The 23,576-nt window shown below is 40.6% G+C and overlaps 2 protein-coding genes across 2 annotated transcripts in view; one reads left to right on the top strand and one right to left on the bottom strand.

Annotated features, from left to right (window-relative positions):
* Positions 1-1,174: 1,174 nt before the first annotated feature.
* On the top strand, positions 1,175-5,324 carry LOC138611820 (von Willebrand factor C domain-containing protein 2-like). The gene is made up of 3 exons (XM_069685063.1): positions 1,175-1,686; positions 2,564-2,693; positions 2,899-5,324. Exons 1-3 carry the CDS (start codon positions 1,348-1,350, stop codon positions 3,087-3,089), a joined length of 660 nt encoding a protein of 219 aa, XP_069541164.1. The 5' UTR covers positions 1,175-1,347; the 3' UTR covers positions 3,090-5,324.
* Positions 5,325-9,208: 3,884 nt separating this feature from the next.
* b4galt2 (UDP-Gal:betaGlcNAc beta 1,4- galactosyltransferase, polypeptide 2) overlaps positions 9,209-23,576 on the bottom strand; it is a 169,961-nt gene continuing 155,593 nt past the window's right edge. The window contains exons 6-7 of the mRNA XM_069685168.1: positions 22,320-22,424; positions 9,209-11,210 (exon numbers count right to left, since the gene is read on the bottom strand). Of these exons, the coding sequence (XP_069541269.1) occupies positions 11,060-11,210; positions 22,320-22,424 (256 nt within the window). The 3' untranslated portion in view covers positions 9,209-11,059. The remainder of the gene's footprint in view (positions 11,211-22,319; positions 22,425-23,576) is intronic.

Here is a 23,576-nt window from a genome sequence, read left to right as displayed (position 1 = left end):
TGGAGAAGTTGATGAGGATGACAGTGCACCAGTTGTTGAATGTAATCACTAATTTTTTCTTCACTACATTTGTCTAACAGCTTGAATTAGCTTTGACCCTGGAGTTGCTTTGCTCATTACACCAGAAATATGCAAATGTCCCAGTTGTTTTGTTTTTAAAGTTATGTTATTCCTGCAGCAGATATATGACAACAATATCAATGTCATATTTGAGAATCTGAATCCAGCAAATGAGGGGTATTTGTGCTTCAGAAAAAAAAGGTTAATTGGTTAAACCCCGAAGAGCTAATACACAGTAAATGCCTCAGTGACAGTTTATCCAATAATATAGAGTAGCCTAGTGCATGTCATGTGAAAGAGGTATTTAGCTAAAATACATACTTATACCTAAGGTTCCAGTAACGCCAACTCAATCAGCTTTGTCCACAATATTTACAAATGGAGAAAGTACTAGAAAGTAGTAGGTAGGTTAGCTAATTTACTAGCAGTTGACTGTAGCAAGGCTAACGTCAGCTAGTTAGCTGACTGACCACCTGTGGAATTGATACCCAACATTTCACACACGCCAAGGGTATTTGAAACACTAAAGCAAAAACTATACAACTTTTTACGTTAAACATGGCTAAAGTTTATGAAATTGCGGTGAGTGTGTTGCTTCTGAGAAAGAAACGCTCACCTGTATTGGCTGCTTGTATCTAGCGAGACTGTGGTATCCAGGAAAACACTCCTGTTGCTAAGGGGAGCTATCGCGAGATCGGTTGGAACTGTCAGCGGTCGGTTTATACATCATTTATACAGTCTATGGTTTCTACAGAAAAGCAAATGCGGCTGTTTTCTCTCAATATAACACTGTTTACGTCTGTGTTTTGTATATATTAAGCATTAGAACGCGTAATGTAAATTGACTTAATGCTAGAAATAACGCTAAAGACAAATTATTTGATTGCAGACTTCAATAATTACATAATTAGCCTACCTGTCCCTTGTAAAAGTTTTAACTACAATGCTTCGAGATGGTAAACTGAGGTTCAGGTACAGACAAACTTCAGCTGAGGCTGGTGTGTAAACTCAGAAGCAGTGTGACCAACTTTCCCTCTTCATGCCCCCAACCTCCACCCCCTTCCGGGCTCTTTGTAGGAGCGTGCGCAGCCCCAGCAGACCGCTGTGGAAGGGGGACCGAGGTAGCACCAAGGGGTTCTGCGTGCAATAACAATGTGACAAACTATAACGTTATGTAAATTTAGGTTTTCTGTCTACCAAAACCCACCTGGACTACAGTGGATGTTGCAGTTCACTCACGTGCTTGTTAATTTTTTATTTTTGACAAAGTGAATCATACATATCACCATGGTTTTCGGGCTGGAGCGCAGAATACGCAGAGCCGTTTTGGCACTTCTGCTTTGCGCACAGGCCGGGTTTGGCTTCTCAGTCGCCGGGCAGCAGGAAGGCACCTGCGAGGCCAACGGTAGCATATACTTCGTGGGGGAATGGTATTTTCTGGACTCTGATCACTGCACCCAGTGTGAATGTACCTCTGAAGGCTCCGCGTGTTCCCGCACTGAGTGCACCTCTCTGCCGGCTGCGTGTATTCACGTCAGCCACTACCCAACCGACTGCTGTCCGAGGTGCGAGAAGATAGGCTGTGAGTACCGTGGAGTGGTGTACGAGCTGGGGCAGAACTTCCAGGTAAGCCAGAGAGCGGGGACACATGGTAACTTGCAAAGATGGGGCTACTGGTGGCTTGAAGTATGGAGTAGGACTGCACGATCCTATAGATACACTTATTATAAGGCCTGACATGTTTTGAGATTATCAGATTATAGAGACAATATATGCTGCAATGTTTGCCATAATCATGGCCAGGTCACAAGAAAAAAATAAAGGTTTATTATCTATTTTTGCTGACTTTTCTCTATTTTAATACTAGATATAGTTTTTACTATCTCCATTTTGTAAAAATAACTTGAAGTCAAAGATGCTAAAATAACTTTTTTTTAAGTTAAACTGCTTACTTACATCCTAGGCTAACACCTGTGATTAGGGAGCCAAAAGTTTGCATTGTGTCATTTTAAGGGGTCGGAAAGGTGAGGAAATACTGATTTAATGTCTAATATTAATCAGATTTTAATGCAAAGCTATAAACCACAGTATATTTGTAGATTGTGTGTGTAGTATAGGATCAATACTGATGTATGTTTAAACTTCTTGGTCTGTGTCATGAAGGTTTGAACTACTGTATTGTTCAAATGTGTTCCAATGCACAGGAATATTTTTTAACTAAAAACTTTCATCAATGACACAGTTTTTCTCAGCTTGTGTGTTGTAACATCTAAGGAAAAGGCTACATGCACCTTTTTCTGTGTACCTCCTTCCAAAACTCTGAACCAGTGAATTTCAGTCTGGTATGTTGGTTTGAAACTTGAGTATACAGCAGGGAATTGGAGGTAAATGGCGCCCCCTTTTGAGATGGCATGAGGAGGGCTTGGATCCATGTTGAGTCTTGCACTGTTTGAGTATACCATATTTATGTATATATATTTGCGTGTGTGTATGTGTTTTCCAGCCATCAGAATGTGAGCAGTGCACCTGTGACAGTGACGGCATCGCCCGCTGTCTCGTTGCAGATTGTGCCCCTCCACCATGTGTCAACCCCGTCTACCAGCCGGGGAAATGCTGCCCTGAATGCAAGGACGGTAAGTTGAGAATAGCTATAAGAAAAAAATAAAGGTAGACTGGAAGATAAAACACAAATATAATACACAAATGCAACATACTCTATTGTATATGCAGCACTGTGAATTGTTGTTATAATTCATTTGATCATTTACATGCATGTATGACAGTGTGTGTAGAAATTTGTACTATTAAGTTAAACATCTGTTCCTTATTTTCCTCCAGGTCCTAACTGCTACGTTAATGCATCACGCAGTCAGGTGATTCCTGCAGGGGACCCCGTCTGGGTCGACTCCTGCACCAAGTGTCGATGTCACGATGGCCAGGATGCCGGCTACTGGGAGGGAAACCGTCTCGCCACCTGTTCTCGCCTGAAAAACTGCACGCCTGAACAGCCATCCACCAAGGAAAAGTGATTCACTCTGTCAGCAGAGAACCACCTGTTACCCTGACTCATCTATACATCTTCCATCTCTAAGAACATGCTGATTCCTCCTGTGCAGCTGGTAGAGCCAGACATGGATAATCAGCACGCAGAACTGAACAAGAACCAAAGAAAAAAATTTAAAAAACACCAAAAGCAGAACAGATCAGCTGCTTTGCTCCAGGACAAGGTTGGATCTTTTTCAGGCCTTAGCTGCATGTTACACACAAGGTCGATTTTACAGGCTTCACTGCTTTGTCCGTGAGTTTTGGCAATTTGATTTCTGCAACTTTGTTATGAAATTTGCAAAACAAAAAGTACCAAATCAGCAAAAGGTGGCCCTGCCATGCACACAGGCTGTAAGTCTATATTTAGTACAGAAACCGTATGACCAGGTGACTCGAGCATTGAAGTACTGCTTGGTACAGTGCATATACGGTGGTTTAAGGAGGTTCAATATGGGGCCCAAAAGCATTTTTCTTTTTCACTCTATGGCCTGTATTAGGTTTATTCGGCGATGTGTAAGATATTTTTTCTGCCTGTCCTCAGTTTCTCAGTTTGACTACTCTCTTATTTTGTAAGAGAGAGAGACTACTTATTTTTTACTAGTAGCTAGTTACCCAGGAGGTATTTTCTTTTATTTCTAGACCTTTTGCTGCTTTGGCAACCAGCATCATAACAAAGCCAATGAGATTATTGAATAACAGGAAAATGTAATTGACCTGTCATGGTTTGATGCAGCACCCAAATGTTTGCACAGCTGTGATGTAATTTAGACTAGGAAACGGCTCAGCAAAGCAATAAAAAATCTGTAACTGCTCTGTAAATTCTGCAGTTCAATATCCTTACTAATTGAAATCTAATGTCGGAGACTATGGCTTAAAGTATGAGTGTACTGTAGCTGAGGACACAGGTTTCATTAAATGGAACATTATTTGTAAACTGTAGAGCAGGAAAAACAATCGGTTATTTACTGCTTTATTCATTTATCACGAGAATGAATGTGTAGCATTTAATCGACAGCAATCCTTGTTATTTCCCATGTTTTATGTAGGCTAAGTGTACAGTTATCATTACCTTCTTCAGAGTGATCCTGATGAAATGTAGCATGTCATTTAATGTGTATAGGCAGTAGATCATCCTATAGATATTTTTATTACCTACCACTTTAATCATGAGGGACCTTTGAATGAAAACCAAACATAATCTTATCTAGTTATGTGTTTATGTGCAGTGTTGGAGCGGGCTGAGCTGCTGCTGTATGAAGTATATGATTTAAACTGACAAGTTTCACTGCCTTAATTCTCCATGAGAGGTTTCTTTATGCACGATGTGGGATTAACTTTAAACTTTCAGGGTTATGGACACATTTTAAATCAAATTTTAGGAGGAGACTGTATTGAAAGATATTCTCTCACTATATTTACCACATTTTCTTGAGAGGACTGGTAATCGAATCAAGTAGTGTGAGAATGAGACCAAATAAGATCTGAAAGCTGCTCCTCTATGTCTGTCATATTAATTCATGAAAACACAGAGAGAAACAAGAGCCATTTTGGGAGAAATGCTTATCAGCATTTTCCTATGACAAGTTTGATACCAGTCTCATGCTCTAAATATGAAACTACAGCAATCAGCCGGTTAGCTTAGGTTAGCATACAGACTGGAAACGGGGAAACCGCTAGCCTAGCTTAACCAAAGCTATCAAACAATCAGCTCCAAAGCTCACTTATAAAACACTTGTGTCTTATCTGTTTAACCTCTATATTTAAACTGCTGTTCTGTGATGTTTTATTGGGCTTTATTTGCTGTATATCTCTATTAGCTACTGGCTTAAGTCTTAGCTAACTAACCTTCAGCACTTCCGTTTTTACAGGATTAAACAAACATGATGGGTATAACATCAGAAAGTGAGCTTCGGGGATGTTGTATGTAGATTTTGTTATCTGTAGACAGAGCCAGGCTAGCTGTTTCCCCATTTCCTGTCTATACGCTAAGCTAGGTTAGCTAGCTGCATGGCTGTAACCTAAAATGTACTGTACAGACATGAGAGGGGTGTCAATCTTCTTGTCTTACTCGCTGCAAAAAAGAATACAGATGACAAACTATTCCTTTACTTGGTGTTTTGATTTACTGCCTTAAATAAAAGGGAAGAAATAATTTAGTGTGTCAAGCTGCCCTTTTAAAAGATTGTGTAAAATATCTCCAAAATAAAAACACCTTTTCATGACCGTTCAAATCTCTTGCTTTGTTGCATCATTTTTGCCACTTTATTTGAACTATGTGCTGTTTTTTTTAACCAATTCATCTCTGTGATGATGCCACCCTGATTTCCTTGCAGAGCTTTTCTGCTGAAAGTCTGGAACCAGGTAGTGAGATTGGAAAGTAGCTTTACTTTGAAGCTTTAAAGATTTGTTTGTACTGAAGGGAGGGTGTCAGGAAGGGCAGAAGAGAAAAGAGAAAATGAAAGCCTGCCGAATTCATGCAAGCTGTAATCCACAAAGTGGTTTTCAATTTTAGACCACCAACTCACCTGGGCTAAACAGAAACAACAGTTACATGTTTGTTATCATGCCACACATACAGAAAGCAACTGACACCACCATCACATAATCTTTAACCATCAGATTTATTGATTGTATAGAAAAAGTAGGTTTGATATGACATAATGCATTCTATATAAGATATAACATTTTCAACATTCAATGTACAAAAAACCATAGCTAGAGATACAGTAAATGTTTAAAAATGCCCACAGGCCTCTAAGTCCTGTCTGCGCTCTGCAGCAGACGAGCAGAAAATGTATTTGAAAAACCGTCTCCACTACTTTACCACCTGAGGTGCGCTCGACAACTGGAACAGCTTCAAAAGTCAAAAGTCCTTAAAGAAATATCAAGCACTCCTCACGGTTGATCTTATTCAGGAGTAGAAGAAACGTTTCAAATACTATTTTCTGCTGTAGTTTCTGTTGCTCATCTTTACATCTGCATCCCATGTTACTGTTTATACACACTGGGGCCAGGCCTCTCTTGCTATATCCTTCATTTTCTCAAAAACTGTCTCAGCATTTTCTTTCATCATGGAACTGACTTCATGAAGGGTTGCCTGTAATTGGTCGGAGTAGCCTTGATGAAGATAGAATTTTAAAGCAGCTCTTGAGCATTTCAAGCATGGAGTTACGGTCACTCGTCATGAAGAGTGTGACTCCCCCAGTGAAAAGAGCTGTATAATGTCTTCAGTGGCTGTGGAGCTTATAGGACTTAGATCTGTAACAGAAAGCTTGCTTTATAAATGGAGGTGTGGGGATTAAAGTGGGGAAGTGAGGAAGGGAGGGCCGAACAGATATGTGTATTTCCATTTGAAACTTCTTTCTAAATGGAAATAATTCCTCAGTGTTACTTGATATAGTATCACAGGACTCTCCTGAATAATGTATGTAACAATACTGCAGGTCTATGTTATGTAAACCAGTTACAAGTTTCTTAAAACTGAATTACCCATGAGCCTCAGCCGCTGTTGCTTAGAGAAGAACTCCTTCAGAGCTGAAGCCTAATGCAAAATGCTTCAGAAATTATCCAGATTCAATGTTTATTTTTTAAGTTCTGTGATTGAATGATTTCTGTAGTTTACTTTTTCACCAATATTTCAAAGAACAAAACTTTGCATCATAGACTGATATTTTCTGTTGCTGTTATTAATATTTTATTTGAAGCTGTAGAAAAAAATTACTCAGACTTTAACTTCTGCAACCAGGGGCTCCTAAATTAATTCTTCAACTTCACAGCTCTGTGGAAGGCCCTATTCAGGTGCCTTATGGGAAATGTAGTACCCAGTGTCTTTTGGATCTTAACTCATGCTAGGGGACTATAAATCAGAATATTTCAGCATCTACTTTTTGTTAATCCGTCCCTCAAAAGTCACCCAACTTGATGGAGGTAAAACACATAATCTCTGGAGCGCCCCTTTAATACTGCAAGATGATAATTCAAAGCTGTTTTTATTCTGTATACTGCTTATATGGATCTCAATGAAATGAAAAAAGCATGACTGCATTACAAACTGATCTGAACACACCTTTAAAAAATACTATTACCTTGTATCCCACCTGAAAACAATGACTTTAAAGCAGGATGTGAGGTGGAAGTAAACAGTTGTGTGATATTGCACAGGGTGAGCTGTAAACAGTACAGAGAGGGGATTGTATCGATTTCCCCACATGTAGTCTGCCCATTGAGGACACTGAAACTCACCAGGAGATTTCTGAAAAGGGGAGTGGGATAAAGCGAGGAAGAGAAGGAGGAAAGGGGGGAGACAGATGGGGGACGTGTAGAGGGGGTGAGTACAAAGAAAAATAAAGATACAGTAAAGTGGCACAGATTCAGGGACACAAAGAGACGCCCTGTCGATATCTATTGAATGAAGAAGAGCTCTTGTGAGACACAGCTGTGCCTGAAGTGGGCCCAGCACAAAGCACAACAGAGCGCCATTGACACACACAGCGTGGACTGGCAGAGTAAGAAAGAAGAGGCAATGAAAGAGGAGATAATGCAAAGAAAAAAGAGGGAAGACAGCGTGAATGCCCGTGTGCGTGTGTGTGTGTGTGTGTTAAGGAGAGGAGCGATCGTTCCTTCCAACAGGCTTCAGGCGAAGATAACGGAGAGCCAAACAGATGGGAACATTTTTGCCTCAAGGCTGTCCAAAGAGGAAGCAAACAATGCACTATTTTTACCAAAATAAAAGCCCCCCGTTTTTCTGAGTGATGCAGGATATGGACAGTTACAGGATCGCACACAAAAGCATCTGTCTGTTTGAAATTGAAAAGACAGGTTGTGTAGGTTTTACTTAAAAATATGCTCATATGTGTGTATCTTCAAACATCTTCCTCCATGTATGTTTTGACCCAAACATGTACTTTGAATGAAAAATAACCTTTCCAGTCGCTTCTTAGAGAAAATATCTGAAGGCATCAGTTTGGTGTTTAGGCGTCGACAGTAACAGCATCAACAGTACAACAAGGACAAATAAAAACAAAGGAAGGAGAGTGATGACATATCAAAGCATAAAAACAGTCGAAGGCGATTTTGTTTGTCCGTTTTTCACACAGGGAAAGTTATGAAACTCATATGAGACAAAAAAAAGTTGTAAAATTTCAATAAAAAAAGGAACTCTGACTATTTGACAGCTATCATTTATGAAATCTGAGTATGTGTTTAATGATTCCAGTACAGACCTGACAGCTGATGGGGATAAAATCTGAAGCGGCAACAGAGACGTCAGTCAAACTCAACGGCCTTAAAATTCCCAATTTCAACAGAGGACTATCAGCATATAATTTCCTCTTTCCGGATATGATTCGTCTAAGATGGAAAGAAAAAGATAGCAGAGAGAGAAAATGGCATAGCATCATAATCAGTCGAGTTTAAATTAAATGTGATACGCTGAATTCAAGGTACATTGTCGGCTAAAAAATGACCTCAAAAATTGCCTCGTCTTGTCTGTGGAGCCGGTGATGAAGTTATAAAAGCTTTCATATCGACAATGGTTCTTCCTGTAAAACATCAGACCGCTCATGTTTGATGTTTAACCCTTTTGTTCCCCACATACAGCTCTGGAAAAAGTTAAGGGACCACTACAATAATATGTTTTTCTCTGGTTCTATTGTTTTATGTTATTGTCGACAACATTTCTCCTACGTCCAAATAAATGATTCTCATTAAGGTCTTTTATTTGCAGAAAATGGCAGCTGGTTAAAGTAATAATCTCCAAGATTTTCACGTAAATAAATGTCTGTTAAGTCACTATCTATCGCAGAATGAGGTAACACAATGGTGATTGAGCCTATGGCCCACTGATGAAAGCCTTTGCAGCCCAGTTAGTGACCGTTTTCTATCACCCAGCAGTGGTTGGTCTGCCAGAGAGGGTAGGCGGAGCTAAGTGATACAACTTCAAGAAGGGGGAAAATCCAAAGAAAAAGAAACAAATTTGACGCTCAGATGAAGGCAAACAGTCTAAAAAGGAAAGCGACCGTCAGCGAGGAAAGTCAAGAGCTACAACCGGAGCCAACCGCGGATGTCACACATGCAACACTGTCTGGACATCTGGGAAGTGTGCTCCTGCAATTACCGTTTATCGCCATAGTTGCCGCCAAAGAGAACAGAAGTGAGATCTTCAAGATTACCACTTTAAGAAAACCAAAAGATGCAAAAAAAGACCTCGAATAATGCAAAGAAAACGAGTTGATGTTCATTTTTAAACAACAGAATACTAATGTTTTAACTTAGGAAGAGTTCAGAAATCAACATTAGGTGGAATAAGCTGGTTTTTAATTACAGCTTTCATGCATGCTGTCCACCAGTCTTTTACATTGCTGTTGGGTGACGTTAGGTCAAAAAATTCAAGCAGCTATGGTTTATTTGATGTTCTTGTGACCATCTATCTTTCTCTTGATCACATTCAGGAGGTTTTCAATGTGGTTCACATCTGCATTGGGCTGACCATGACATGTACATTTGTAGTGGTCTCTTATTTTTTTCCGGAGCTCTATGTCCAAAAAATACGGTAAATGTCCAATTTTCTAATGAAAATATTTATTCTACTGTAGATTACATTTGCATCTTAAGGGATAATGATGTATCTCAAGCGATTTGCCGCTTGTACATACAAAAAGTAGCAATAAAGCTCAAGTTACCAAAATCAACCTTCTTAAAGTGAATCAAAAGAAACGTTTCCAGAAACAATAATATCCAATTTGAGCCACATGGGGGTAAAATCATGTCAGTTTGAATCTGCCTTACTGTCTTCAGTCCCTCGATATGATCCCAAATGCATTCCCGAGATACTTCCACCTCACTGCATTCAGCACAGGAGCAAACTTTCATATCTTCCATATGTTTAATTTTGTTGCCAAACTTTCCCGTCGCTCCGCTGAGTCTGTTTCCAAAGTTTAAGTTCATATATATAAAAAAAGAGAACCAAAAGAGGGCTCTCACGACGAACATGTTTTATCAGCGTGTCCCAGCACTGTTCTGAGTCTTCTGCGGTCGATGCAGGCACAATACACATTCATTAATTGATACCGGAGGATTTGATTGAGTAAGTAGATCCGAACAGGAGACTCCCTGACAAAGACGTCAATGTCCAATCGTCTGTTAGCATCATTTGTCGGGATAAGAGTCAGCTGAGCTCTTTGATATGCGATCCATTAGATACATTTCCATGGGCCGTCACTGCATGTTACCATCTCTAAAATGGGAATCCCTGTTATCTTGAACATGTCTGTAAATGCTTGGAGAGTAACGGTGTTGTCCTCCAGGTTTGTTATTTTCCGAACAGGCATGTTCCACATCCTGTATCCGTCTGTTTCTTGTCTTTGTATCCATGTAAAAAGACACATTTTCCATGTTGTTTCTAGTCAAATATTAAAAGAAATCCCACTCAATGTTTTCAAGAACAGGCCATGAAAACTATCCAAAGCTTCCCAACGATGTTATTGTCTCGTCTCTGATCTCCCAGCACATAGTCCCTGTCAGTATCCTCCGTCGATATGCCGTTGGACGCCCTCCAGTGAACGAGACATTGTTGATGGAAAGACTCCAAGTTCCAGCTTCCAGGTGGTTTGACGCCGACCTTCAGTCAGTCACTGATATTCCAGCTTTGGTCCTCACTCTTTAAGTCTGAAGTCACTGATTGGTTGGAGGTGTGAAGCCATTGGCTGCTTGAAAAAGCTGAAGGAGGAAGAGCCTGAGTCCTGGTTACAGAAATAAAAAGATGAAATCTTAAAAAAGAAGAAAGGGGGGTAAAACCATGATGTGCTTGTGACTTTTTCCCTTTCTCTTACACTCCCGCGTCTCTCCAGTCTTTCCATGTAAAGGATATGTGTTTCCTCTTATAAGCTCTCTTCTTCACATCTTTTCCCTCCAGTCAACGTCCGTCAAACACCCTCATCCTCCTCTCTGTCTGTCTCTAGCCCTTGAAAGGCCGGGGCGGTGGTTTGCCGATCTCCACAGAGATATTTGTGTACAGCGGGTACCTCTTGACCTGCACCACTCTGTAGGTCAGGGAGCTGATGCCGTCCTTCTTCATGGTGTTCTTCGTGTTCTGAATTTTATTAAATCTGGAGGGCGAAAAAAGAAAGAGAGAGAGATGTGGGAAGGAGAAGGGGAAGATGGACGAGAGGCAAAGGGAGATGGGGACACAAGAAGAAATTGGATTAAAACAAATTCTGCAAGAGCTTAAGAGATGTTTTACATTAAATTCTTTGCCTCTACACCAGTGCATGCTTGTGTGAGGTATATGTGGGTATATGATTGCTAGGAAACAGGGAGGTCTGTGTTGTTTTGCATCTGTTTTATGCTTCAGGAAATATAGATTTTACAGAAATAACTGTGTCCATGGGTTGCACGGTGGCTAGAAGGTTCCTGGTTCCAATACCAGTTTGGACGTAGGGGGTTGTTGGGTTCCCTCCGGGTACTCCAGCTTCCACCCACAGTCCAAAGACATGCTCGTTAGGTTCATTGGTGACTCTAAAATTGCCCATAGGTGTGAGATAGTGAGCTTGAATTGTTGTCTGTCTCTATGTGTGTCAGCCCTGTGATTGACTGGCGATCAGTCCAGGGTGTACCCCGCCTCTCGTCCAATGACAGCTGGGATTGGCTCCAGCACCTGTGACCCTGAACAGGATAAACGGTATAGAAAATGGATGGACCGATAGAACTGTGTACTTGTTTTCTGGGTTGTTTCACCAAAGAGAGGATCACACTTTTTAAAACACAATGTAGAGAACATCCAGGTAAAAAAAAGAATCAAATATGGAGGGTCCAACAGAACAATTAAATGACAACTGTGACTGATTGCGATCCTGGTGGCTATAAGGACGTCTAATAGAGCAGTGCAACCATTTTGGCTTATGAACCCCTAAGAGGAACCCGTGTTGCTTTTCTCTTCTAGATAGTCAACAAAAGAATTCAGTAATTAACAAGAAAAATTGAAACCCCCCCCCCCCCAATTATTAGCAGCATTAATAAACTTCTTGGACCACCATGACTCCCATCCCATGAAAGATTACATCGACCTAAAGTCTCTTTTTTATTAAAACACACACAAATCTTCGGATTATTATTTTACACATTGTCTCTATACTTTGAATTTTTTCACACTGCTTAGTCAATATTTTTTGCGCCTTTGTTTTAAACACTGTGCAACTTTCAATTTCAGATATCTTTTTAAACATTCTTTATCATAAACTTCTGTTATGGACCAAAATACCAAAGCTGATTCCACACTACAGGATAACCTACTTAACAGTATCCCTCATTCAGATGTTTTCTTCCTTTATTTTGTCCTATTTTGTTAATTATCTAGCGACCCCTCAAATGTATTTGCAACATCCTTGTGGGAGTCCATGTGGGTAGCGCTGAAGTAGAGCACACTTGTTTTGACGTGAGAAATAGAATTTAAAAGTCCAAATACAGAAGAGACTCTCACAGGAACACAACACATCATAAAACTTTAGAATAAATATGGCAGACAGCAATAAAGATATCTAAATCATTCTATATTAGAAGTAATAGGATAGAAGAAGTGCTGTTTATACTGTCAAACACACTGTTACAGCATGAATGCTAATATCCAACTCTACATTCAAATCCAAAGGATGTAAAGTGTTTGGTGTTTATATTGATTATTTAAGTGTCTTTTCTATCCCCCCAGCAGGTAGTTGTACACGTTCAATAACCTGACAGCAACTAAAAGAAACTGCTCTGTTGGTTTGATTCAAAGACGTATAGATCGAGTTCCCCTTACTGAGTAGATCTCCACCAACAGGTGGTGCTATTGCATTGCACAGTGCCCGAGTGAGCAGCGTTATCCATCACATCCGCCTTGATTTGTCTGAATGATGCAGGAATCTCCTTCCCCATTGGCTGTGATACAACGGTTACATCAGCATCTGCTCTTACGTTTGAATCTGCTCTGATTTTAGCATTAAAGATGGGGAAATAATTCACACAGTGTGTCAGACAGTTTCACACCACCGCTGCTGCTGCTTGAGTTCAGTTTGTGATGCAACCTCTGGTTTTAAAACGGATTCCTGACTCGAGCTCTCGCCTGTCATCCCCGTCATAGAATCAGCTTCTTCTGTCAGTCAGGATGGAAATGAGGCCAGCGTCTAACAGAAATTTAACAACACTCATGTCTTAAAAATGCCGGGGGTTTTTTTTGGTCTGGAAACAGAGAAAAAGCTGATGTGTGCAAATGCCCGGCTGTGCACATTCACTTTTAAACAGACAGCGATGACTGACTGCAACAAACGACGTCTTCCTAACGATACGCTTGGACGTAAAAGCGGAGTTGACACTTCAGTCCGACATGGACCACTGAGTCTGCAGAGCCTTGTCAGAACTGACTAGTGAGGATCTCTCTTCTCTCCCTGCACCGCCTTCTCCCTCTGTCTCTCCTAAATCAAATCAAACAGAGCTTTATTGGCATGAATGGAAGCAGGAAAAATGTTGTCAAGCATCTTCCCCTTGAACAATATAATTCAAGAAGGTATAAATAGAATTATGTTTTCTTTGACTTCTACTAGGATTGGCAGCTCTACCTTAAAGGAAAGGAGATTAGTTTAAGATCAAGAGAGGAAGGAAAGGAAAGGAAGGAAAGGGAAGGAGAAGCCTCGAGGATGATTGGCAGAGATAAAAGTATATATGAGAAAGAGAGTGACAGATGGAATGAGTAAGATACTGAAAAATAAATGAATTGTTGGAGGAAAAAAATCTTTAGATGAATCTATAAAGCAGTAGAGATTAAATGCATTAAACTAATCCCCTCATACATACAGAGGATATCAGATTGCACTCAATCTGTAGGCTTCAGTATGTATTTTAGTCTCACTCAGAGTTAGAGGGCGACACAAAGACAGGCCTCCTTACACATCCATTAGCCTGATTTCCACACTAAAGTCCTAACTGGGCTAAGTTAAGCTCTATTTTAATTCCACCGAGAGTCTCTCAGGAAAACATTTCTGGTTAAGGAACTCAACAATAGCTCGCCATACAAGCTATTAAGGGGTATTTTGTTCTGGTGCCTTATATATATTTTTAGCTGGCCCACTTCATCTTGTTGTAGAAATATGTGTCAAAGGGATAGTTCAACATTTTTGGCAACACACCAATTTGATTTTGTACCTTAGATAAGAAGACTGTTACCATTGTATGCTAAAAGCCATGCTACTATGAACAGCTGTTAGCTTAGCTTAAACTAAAACACAGGGAAAAACCTAGCCTGGCTCTGTTGACAGGTAAGAGAATCAACCTCTCTCTAAGAAACAAAGCTCCAGGAAGTTACCGTAGCAACAACTGCAGCAAGTGAACAATGTGAAGCAAGGTGAGGGTCGCTTAGCTGTGGGTGTCAGTGGCTAGCTTTTGGTAGCCCTGCTAGCTTGTCTACGTGTACTATAGAAGATGTTAAACTGCATAATACACTTGATAAAAAAAACAAATTATGCTCAAATGACAGTAAACATGCTAGCAGATTAACTCGCTAATGGTATAGCTAGCTTGTCATGTGACCTAAGCATTGCCTTGGTTGTGAAGTTTAGCTGTGCTCGGTTGTTTCACGGTGTGCTTTGTGCTGAACTATTTCCTGGCTGCGACCAACTTCCTGGAGTCTCTGCTGGTTGCCTTAAACTTTCTTGGTAGATTATTTGAAAGGAGCCAGACTGCTTGTCTGTTTCTATTTTCTATGCTAGGCTAAACTAACTGGCTGTTCATGGCAGCCTCACTTTTTACCGATTTAATCTAAATAAGACGGTTAACTTCGACTTGTTTTCATTGCTTATACAGTTTTACACACACAAACCCACCCCACACACACTGTATCTGCACTGTCCCAAGACGATAACATATGAATAGAATATTGAAAAATGTTACTGAGTGACTGATTCATTTGCAATGCATGAGGCAAAGCTCGCTAGACAAAATGTGTGTGTATGTGTGTGTGCAAAGTGATACTCGAGGCCGGTGATGAATGTGCCTCTTTCTTACTTCCGCTGGCCCGATATCTCATTGCTATGCCTAACCAGCGTCTCGGAAAAGAGCCGAGAGAGAGAATGGACTCCTGTGTGAGAGTGTGTGCATGTTTTAGTGAATGTCTGTGTGTGTGTGCGTGCGTGAGGAGATAGTAAACATTCATCAAACAGTCGAGGCAACGCATCCCTGAGTAAATGCCGGACATTACGCAGGTACTCCAGATAAACTCTCCCAAAAGGCTCAATCATTAATCTGAATCTAAACAGGAGGAAACCCTGCGCCTAAAGACAAAGAGCCCACACTTTATCTGTGTAAATGAGTGACAGTGCGAGAATTAGAAACGTATTTCTTGAAGGTATTTCTGAAAGTAATGAATGTTGTAGGTGATTTTGTAGATAAATGTAGTGTGTGGTTTCAGGTTCTTAAAACGTGATCACAAAAATGAACAGATGTTGAGGTTGAGGTGTTAATCATGTGATAAACAGCAATTAAATCAAGGTTCAGGGAGTAGCTGTGTCTTTTAGCAAGTCAAGGCTAATGTGTATGATTGCTCAATTTGACAAACTAATCATCTAAAAGAAAAATATGGTCTAGTATGATCTCAGTGAAACACAGTCTGTATCTGGAGTTGCTCATTCTCATTGGAACTTCTACGTTTTATAGTCCTGAAAGAGATCTTTACAACCTCACTCTTCCGATCTTGATTATTTTATTGAAATGTTGGCCTGCCTGTCCGTCCATTTTCCCCTGACTGAATAACTAGTGGATGAATTGCTATGAAATTCTGTCGGGCATTTATGATCCTTAAGTTAATCTTTACGACTTTGATGATGTCTTTACATTCCTCTAGCGCCACAATGACGTCGACAATTGTTGTTGTGGCTGAGATGTTTTTACAATTAGATGGATTCTCATTAAATTTGGTTTTAAAAATGACCTCTTACATCATCAGGTATCATTTTTAATTTGCCAATTGCTTTTTTTATGTCCAAATTCCTGAAAACCATTAGCATTCCTATCAGCTATACGTTGTGTTGAGCGTTAATTAGCAAAAGCTACCATGCTGAAAAGCCAAGGGACTCCCTAAAAACACGGTATTCCACCTGGATGGGCGTGGCTTTGCAGGATGTAACAGCACACGTGTCAGTGAGCTCCGTGAGAGTCAGTCGTCTCAGGGCTATCTGTTAGCGAGCTAACAGGTTTCCTTTGAAACAAGCCTCACGTGCGGAGCGCTTGGTAACGTTTGTCCCATGGGAATATATAGAGAATTAAGTTACCCGAGTCTTTTGTCAATCTAAATGTCAATATATATTTTAACACTCTTTAGTCGTTCATATTTTCCAGTATGATGGTCATTTTGAGTCAAGTAGAAGTTTTTACTGTCCTTGCGTGAACTGATACTGAGTGAAATCCTGTCCTCAAAGCTACAAACAGAAGTCATTTGAAAATCTGCAGGGAAGTCTAGTCACGGTTGTAGCCATGGTTGTAGCAGTACAATGAGCTAGAATCTAACTGTATCTTCGTAAATCATTAATCACAAAAAATAAAAAATCATCTCTGTTTGAAGTTACAATCAGGCGTGAGGTCTCCTGTAGGTTTAGTCTTGGAGTTAAGGCAAAGATTAGGTTAATAGACAACTTTTTAGGTTTTGCTAGCTTATCCGAAAACTGACGAGCCGAACCGACAAGCATGCACGTCACGCACACAACACTCTGTGTGACGCAGGACGTAAGGCACCGCCCCCGGGTGAAATACCGTGTTTTTCGGGAGTGCCAAAAAGCCTGGCTAAGATATTGATCACGGTGAACATTACGCAAGCTAAACATCACCTGGATTTGACTGTCATTGTGAGCATGCTAGGATGCAGTTAGCATGTAGCTCAAAGCTTTGTGCACCAAAGTAAGTAACTCACTCCATTCTCAGAGAACCGGGGTTACCCTCGTAACCAGACAATATTCTTTCTGTTACTTTTTTCCTTATAACTTTCTTAATCATAAGAGACACCAGATGACTTGACAGACTGCGGGGTTTCTTGTAGAGGAACCAGAAAGCCCTGAAACAGCACTGTAACAAATTTCCTTCAGAAGATGAGAAATGATGGAGTAAACTTCTCTATCCAGGCAGAGAAAGTAAGAGAAAAACTTAAACTCTTTCTCTGCCCTCCACCCACACTGCCTGAATCCTCCCCGTCCACAACCTCCTGATTATTCTGAGCCGCCATGCTCGAGTTAAACCCAAATGCCACTTCTTTTCAGAAGATCCTATAAGCCGAAATTTCCGAGACATTATAACGAGTGTCCAGAAGGGCTGTAAAGATGAAGTTTGTGCCGACTAATAGGCCGCTATTTTCTGCCCCTCGCTGGAGTTATGAATAATGTATCGGCCCCAAATAAGAAGCGTCCCTGTTGGTGTCACGTCTTATTGAGGAAGTCTGGTTCACCGACCAGAGAGAGAGAGAGCGGATCGACGAGCGAGAGGAGGAGGAAACACACACACACACACGCACACGCACACACATTCTCTCAGTCTAGTGGCTGATTTATTGATTTTGATGAAGGCAACTAGACTAGTCTGACCCAGCCGGCTCCCGTCTCTATTGGTGTCATTTCAGCAGGCAATTACTGAGGGATCGTTGAATCTTTCTCTCTCTCTCTGACACACACACACACAGACACACGCACACACACAAAACAATGGCGGATGACATACAGGCCTGGTTATTTTGGACATTTTCAAATTTAAGTTATTGCAGCCATTACACCGTATAGATTGTTATTTTTAAACCACTTCTAGATGGATGTCTGAGCGGAAACTCTTTTCAGGTGAAACTAATTTATTTTATTTGTGTCAGAGGCTCCACTTTCGACTAATTCGCCCTCGCTCCCGAATCTGTATAAGACTTGGATTTTATCTTCATTCATTAGCAAGTAAAAGGGCAAACTACAGGTGTTTTAGCGTATCATATTGATAAAAGGCCAATAAAAGGGTTTATAAATGCAACACCAGGAAGTGAGCAAACTTTTTTTCTTCTCAAGCTACTCAATAAGTTTTGATCCAACCATGTTTTTCATCCTCCTCCTTTCACACACAGGTGTCAAGGTCTCTGTGAAACTCAGCAGGTGTTCATTGCAGGTGAAAAATAAATCATTTCTTTTCATTGGATGTCAAAAGCTCCACTTTCGGTTAATTAGGCCTCCTGACACACCTGTACATGGGGTGGATTTCTATCTTTAAGTGTTAGCACGAAGGCGAGCACGCTAAAAATCGAGACATAAAAAGATGTGAGACCAGGATGTGAGAGGAATTTTCAATGTTCAAGCCTCTTACAATTTTACTAAAGGAAATAATGTCTGTGAAGGTGTCAAATCACATCCTTACCATTTGAAAGTTTGAATTTAGTCGATATCAAACTCTCTAAAGCAGAAATGTACAGCTAAATGCTGCATTTTTCATTTTTGTTTGGCTCTTATTTATAGAGGACGGAGGATAGTGTTGGAAACAGTGGAAGAGAGAATGGGGCAAAGGGCCGAGGGTGGGAGTTGAACCCGAGACCTCCACATTGAGGACTGTAGCCTCTGTACAAGGGCTGCTGTTTAACCACTGAGCTAAAGCACATGACAGACAGAGACATGAATGAACGTAAGATAGAGCAATAGACATACTCATGTATTCAAGCCATTAAGTGTGACCTCTGAAGTACTGAAGGTGTGGAGCTGTTGTGATGTTTAAAAACTTCAAAGTGTAAGGGCCTGTGTCCACTAACAGCGTTTTTTGAGCTGGCAGCGCCTATTTTCTATACAAAAACAATGCAGTTCAGCGTTTTCAGCACTCAGCATCCAAAGTGCAAAAATGCATTTTTTTAAATTTAAAAATAGTTAAACTTTTAGAACACCACCGTACTTGTCAATGTCACTTCTCCCTCACCAACCAGTCAAAATCAAGAAGGGGCGGGACTTCCAACATCAACTTTGTTAACAACAATGGCGGAGGAGAAGCTAATTCTTTGTAAAATTTCCTTGAATAAAAACAAATATTAAGCATACACAGCAATTTAGAACAGACTTAACGGTCACTACCAAGGGAACCGAAAGTGGCGCCAGAAAACTTTCGTAACCTAGCAACAGTAGGCACCAGTGAGAAGCGCCGGAAAAACGCTGTTAGTGGACACAGGCCCTAATGTTGGTTAAATGAGAGGACAAAAAAAGTTTTTTTAAGGTTTCCAGAATCAATTTTGCAAAATAGGACTTTCGCTAACTGTTGTGAAATGTCATGTTAATAAAACTAATACTATATATTGTGTATCAGGGACTCGAACTTAATGATCAGTGATCATATGCAGACTTCAAATCATGTCACAGTTGGTCCTCTTTCACACATGACTTCAGTTCGCTGCATTTTTAATCTTCTTATAAACCAATTTAGGAGCCACGACTGAACTAGACCTCATCTCTGACCCTGACGTCTGGCTGTCAAAATGCTGTCATTTAAAAAAAGTCACGAGGTCAAACTAAAACAATTTAAGAGGAGGGGAGAAGAGTTATACACTATATCTTCTCTCTGCCCCGGCTGCAGCAGCTATCGATTCTTGCATAGCGAGGCATCGTTGCGCGGCTCATCCAGGCATGAAAACGGGGGCTCTTACAGGAGAATAAACAGTGATAATCCACGTTTAAGCAGCTTAATGTGAGGTGCTATACTCCTGGTGATTAATGTGTCTAGAAGGGCTCATCTCTGCATATTGGGTCTCATTCATCAAACCATAAAATAACACGTTTATGGGGGAAGCATTTTTACACTTTTGTCTGAAAAGCTGTTTAAATGGGTGTAGTCTAAAGCGCGGTTTAAGCCCCTGGGATGCATCTCTGAAAAGCAATGTTAGCTTTATTGAAAAAATGTTTTGTCCCAATCGTTCAGTTACCAGAAGGGCAAAAGATCTTCAGAGGATTCTTTTCTGCACTTGAATTAAAGCAAACTAAGGCTGCACATAAGAAGTTTCAGTATGTATTTTGCATATTAGCAGAATAAATACTGTGAGGACCAGAAATTTCTATGGCGCCTTTAAAATGCATGATTTTATTTATTTAACATGTCCCCGTGTAGTTGTGCATTTCAATTGCTTCTTACATGAATCTTTTATAATCCTTTTATAAGGGAAAATATTTCATCAGTTACAGGAAACATGTTCCCCCCTCAGGTCCTTTATTACTCAAACATAACAAACACCTGATTTACTGAACTCTTGTCTGGTTTCCTTGTGTTCTGTCTTTGTTGCAAACACAGTGGAGACAGGATTTTTTCACCGGAAAAGTTCCTGGCAGCGTGGAGACAATGAAACATGGGAAATAAAATTTACATAGACTATAATTGAACACTTAACTGTGTAAATAAATCATGCAAAAGCTAAATTATGTACAATGTTAGAAGTTGTCTGTGTGTTTGTGGGGTGGGGGCGTGTATAGGAATGCATGTTTCTTTCATGTGTGCTCTTTATGAAACTAACAATGACTGTAAGTGTGACAGCAGTGCAGACATATAAGACATATTTTGGATTCATGAGATCAATTAAAATGTCCTAAAAGAGAGTAAAAGTAAAGAGTGACAAGACTCAAAGCACTCCTTTGCTGCCATCGCTGGTAAGCAGTTTTAAATCTGACCAGCAGGGGGAGACTAAATTGGTTGTATGAAGAGGTCATTTTTATAGGTCTATGAGAAAAAGTCTCCACTTCTCACCTGATTTATAACCGGAGTAAAAAAGTTCTGAATTAGTTTTTGATCTCAAATGTTTCAAGTCTTTGAATACAGCCTCATTTTGTAAATTATGATCAATTAAAATATAAAAGCAGGGCATGCTTTAGGGAGTGATCTTGTTATTGAAAAGTCGTGTTACTGCAGCGACCTGTCAACCAGGATAGGACCACAGCAATGCCTATACTACCCTATAATCCAATTATAGTCATCCAAAGATAGCTTCAAAACAGTAGTTCACAAACCATTGTGTGATGTCACAGCGCCCAGTTCGCTTTATGGCACATGTATGTAATAAGGTGAGGTGAGAAGTTAAACCATTAAAGGTCAGCAAAAGCAAGATACTTGTTACTTTAACAGGTGGGATGGCAAGATCAAAAGTAGGCAAATAAAAATGTTAAATATGTTGAAGGAGGTGTCCTCTTTACTGGCTCTTTCACAGTCAGTTAGCCAATGAAACATCTCGTGTATCACAGGGAGTATTTTTGCTTCAGGAGTGCTGGATTATCAGTAGGCAGGTGTGAATGTGAACAATGTGAGTTTGTGACAAGAAATCACAAAAAAAGACTTCTCATTAACCCATCATTGGTTAACGGCTGAAATATCTTCAGCGTGTAATCGAAAGAATGAAAGCAGATAATGTGGGCGAAACAGGACAGAGGAATCATGATAGACTGCTTTTACTGCTCACTACCCCATAACATTATGACCACTGACAGGTGAAGTGAATAAAATTGATTATCTTGTTACCATGGCACCTGTCAGCGGGTGGAAGTGAATCTTTTGTCCTTGAAGTTAATGTGTTGGAAGCAAGAAAAATGGGCAAGCGTAAGGATGTGAGCGACTTTGACGAAGGCCAAATTGTGCTTGCTAGACGACTGGGTCGGAGCATCTCAACTGCAGCTCTTGTGGGGTGTTCCCGCTCTGCAGTGGTCAGGACCGACCAAAAGTGGTCCAAGGAAGGAAGCCAGTGAACCAGCGACAGGGTCATGGGCGGCCGAGGCTCATTGATGCATGTGGGGGGAGCGGAGGCTGGCCCGTGTGGTCCGATTCAACAGAAGAGCTGCTGTAGCTCAAACTGCTGAAAAAGATCCATGGAGGCCCCACCTCACGACTTACAGAACTTAAAGGATCTGCTGCTAACATCTTGGTGCCGGATACCTCAGCACACCTTCAGAGGTCTAGTGGAGTCCAGGCCTTGACGAGTCATAATGGTGGTCATAATGTTATGGCTGTATCGCCTGTGTTGATCAGTATAAGACTCCGTAGCTAACACTTATTATAAGGATTAGTTATTGATAGTGTGCCCTTTGCAGTGTCACATAATCATAAGTCTCTCAAACAGAGATGAGAAAGTTGCAAAGAAAGATCTGAGCTGTGCTGCTTTGAGACAAAAGCAGTGCGATCGATCCCAATGTAAGGCAGGGGAACGAGTTTGGACAATGATGCAGTACCTCTGCGGGTTGGGCTCGTTGTGTTTGTCTCTCTCGTGTTTAATCATTCTGTAGCGGCCGATGCGGACGTCTGGCCTGGACACCTTCATCCCATTCAGAGTGATCCTGCAAAACACACAGATAAAATATCTATTAGAGAGGGAAGAGGGAGAACCAAAACAGAGAGGAAGAAGAGAAACAAACTGAGGAGAGGGAGAGCACCTGGAGGTAATATGGAGAGATGAAGTAGAGCAGAAAATAATGATCATTTTCACGATCCTGTAATCTGTTTTTGATTATTCATTTAGGGTACAAAATGGCAAAATAGCCTATTATAATATCTAAAGCTCATGTTTTTAAACACATTTATTATCACATGAAAACAAAACAAACCTTCTAATCACAGTTAAGAAGCTGGAACCTGAAAATGTTTGTTATTCTTTTCCCTGAAAACCGACTGCAGTGATTCGTAATTATCGAAATAGTTTCTGTTAATCTGATTGTTTTTCAGTCCAATGGTTCAAAACCAAAGAAGTAGAACTAATAAATCAACAGAGAAAACCAGCAAATTCTCACGTGCGAGTATCTGAAAGCAAACATTCTGGTAGTTTAACAATCAAACAGCTCAAAACAATGTTCTCATAAATGGGTTCATTAAGGAAAATCAACCCTTGAAGATAAACATATGAAGAAATATTAGATTATTGTAATATTTACGCTCAAGTCAATAGGTACTTTTAATGAGCATCTTCTATCTTCATGAGGACATTGTTTCCTTGTTGAGTGGCAGCTTCATAAATCCATCCACAAGTAGGTGCCTGCTAATATGAGTATAGCTACCAACTGGAATTGTAAACCTCAGACTGCTGAAGCCTCATATTAGCTTCCGCTGAGCACTGGAACATATTTTAGGCCTTTTTATTTAATGGAGTGAGAGCGGCTGTGGGCTGCACGGTGGCGGTTCAAATCTAGGTTCGGAAGTAGTGGGTTCTCTCCGGGTACTCCTGCTTCCTCCCACAGTCCAAAGACATGCTCGATAGGTCAGTCGGCGACTCTAAATTGCCCGTAGGTGTAAATGGAGTGTGATTGGTTGTCTGTCTCTATGCGTCGGCCCTGTGAGTGACCAGGTCCCTGCCTCTCTCCCAATGACAGTTGGAATAGGCTCCACAGCCCCCTGCGACCCTGAACAGGATAAGTGGTATAGGTAATGGATGAATGGAGATCAGTTATGCTTGTTATAGTACTTTGTAACGAGTAATTCTGACTGAAGAACAGAAG

This window comes from Semicossyphus pulcher, unplaced genomic scaffold (genome assembly GCF_022749685.1).
Source record: "Semicossyphus pulcher isolate SPU_LCO1_2020_fin unplaced genomic scaffold, fSemPul1.0.p SCAF_7, whole genome shotgun sequence".
Taxonomy (NCBI): Eukaryota; Metazoa; Chordata; class Actinopteri; order Labriformes; family Labridae; genus Semicossyphus; species Semicossyphus pulcher.
The sequence above is the reverse complement of the archived record's forward strand: the minus strand, read 5'-3'. Positions and strand labels throughout refer to the sequence as shown.

What these genes read in the sequence shown, in the direction of transcription:
- LOC138611820 (XM_069685063.1), top strand. Translation starts at nt 1,348, where the DNA reads ATGGTTTTCGGGCTGGAGCGCAGAATACGCAGAGCCGTTTTGGCACTT. An exon ending in AGCTGGGGCAGAACTTCCAG is followed by an intron (nt 1,687 to 2,563) that starts GTAAGCCAGAGA and finishes TGTGTTTTCCAG; the next exon opens with CCATCAGAATGTGAGCAGTG. An exon ending in CTGCCCTGAATGCAAGGACG is followed by an intron (nt 2,694 to 2,898) that starts GTAAGTTGAGAA and finishes ATTTTCCTCCAG; the next exon opens with GTCCTAACTGCTACGTTAAT.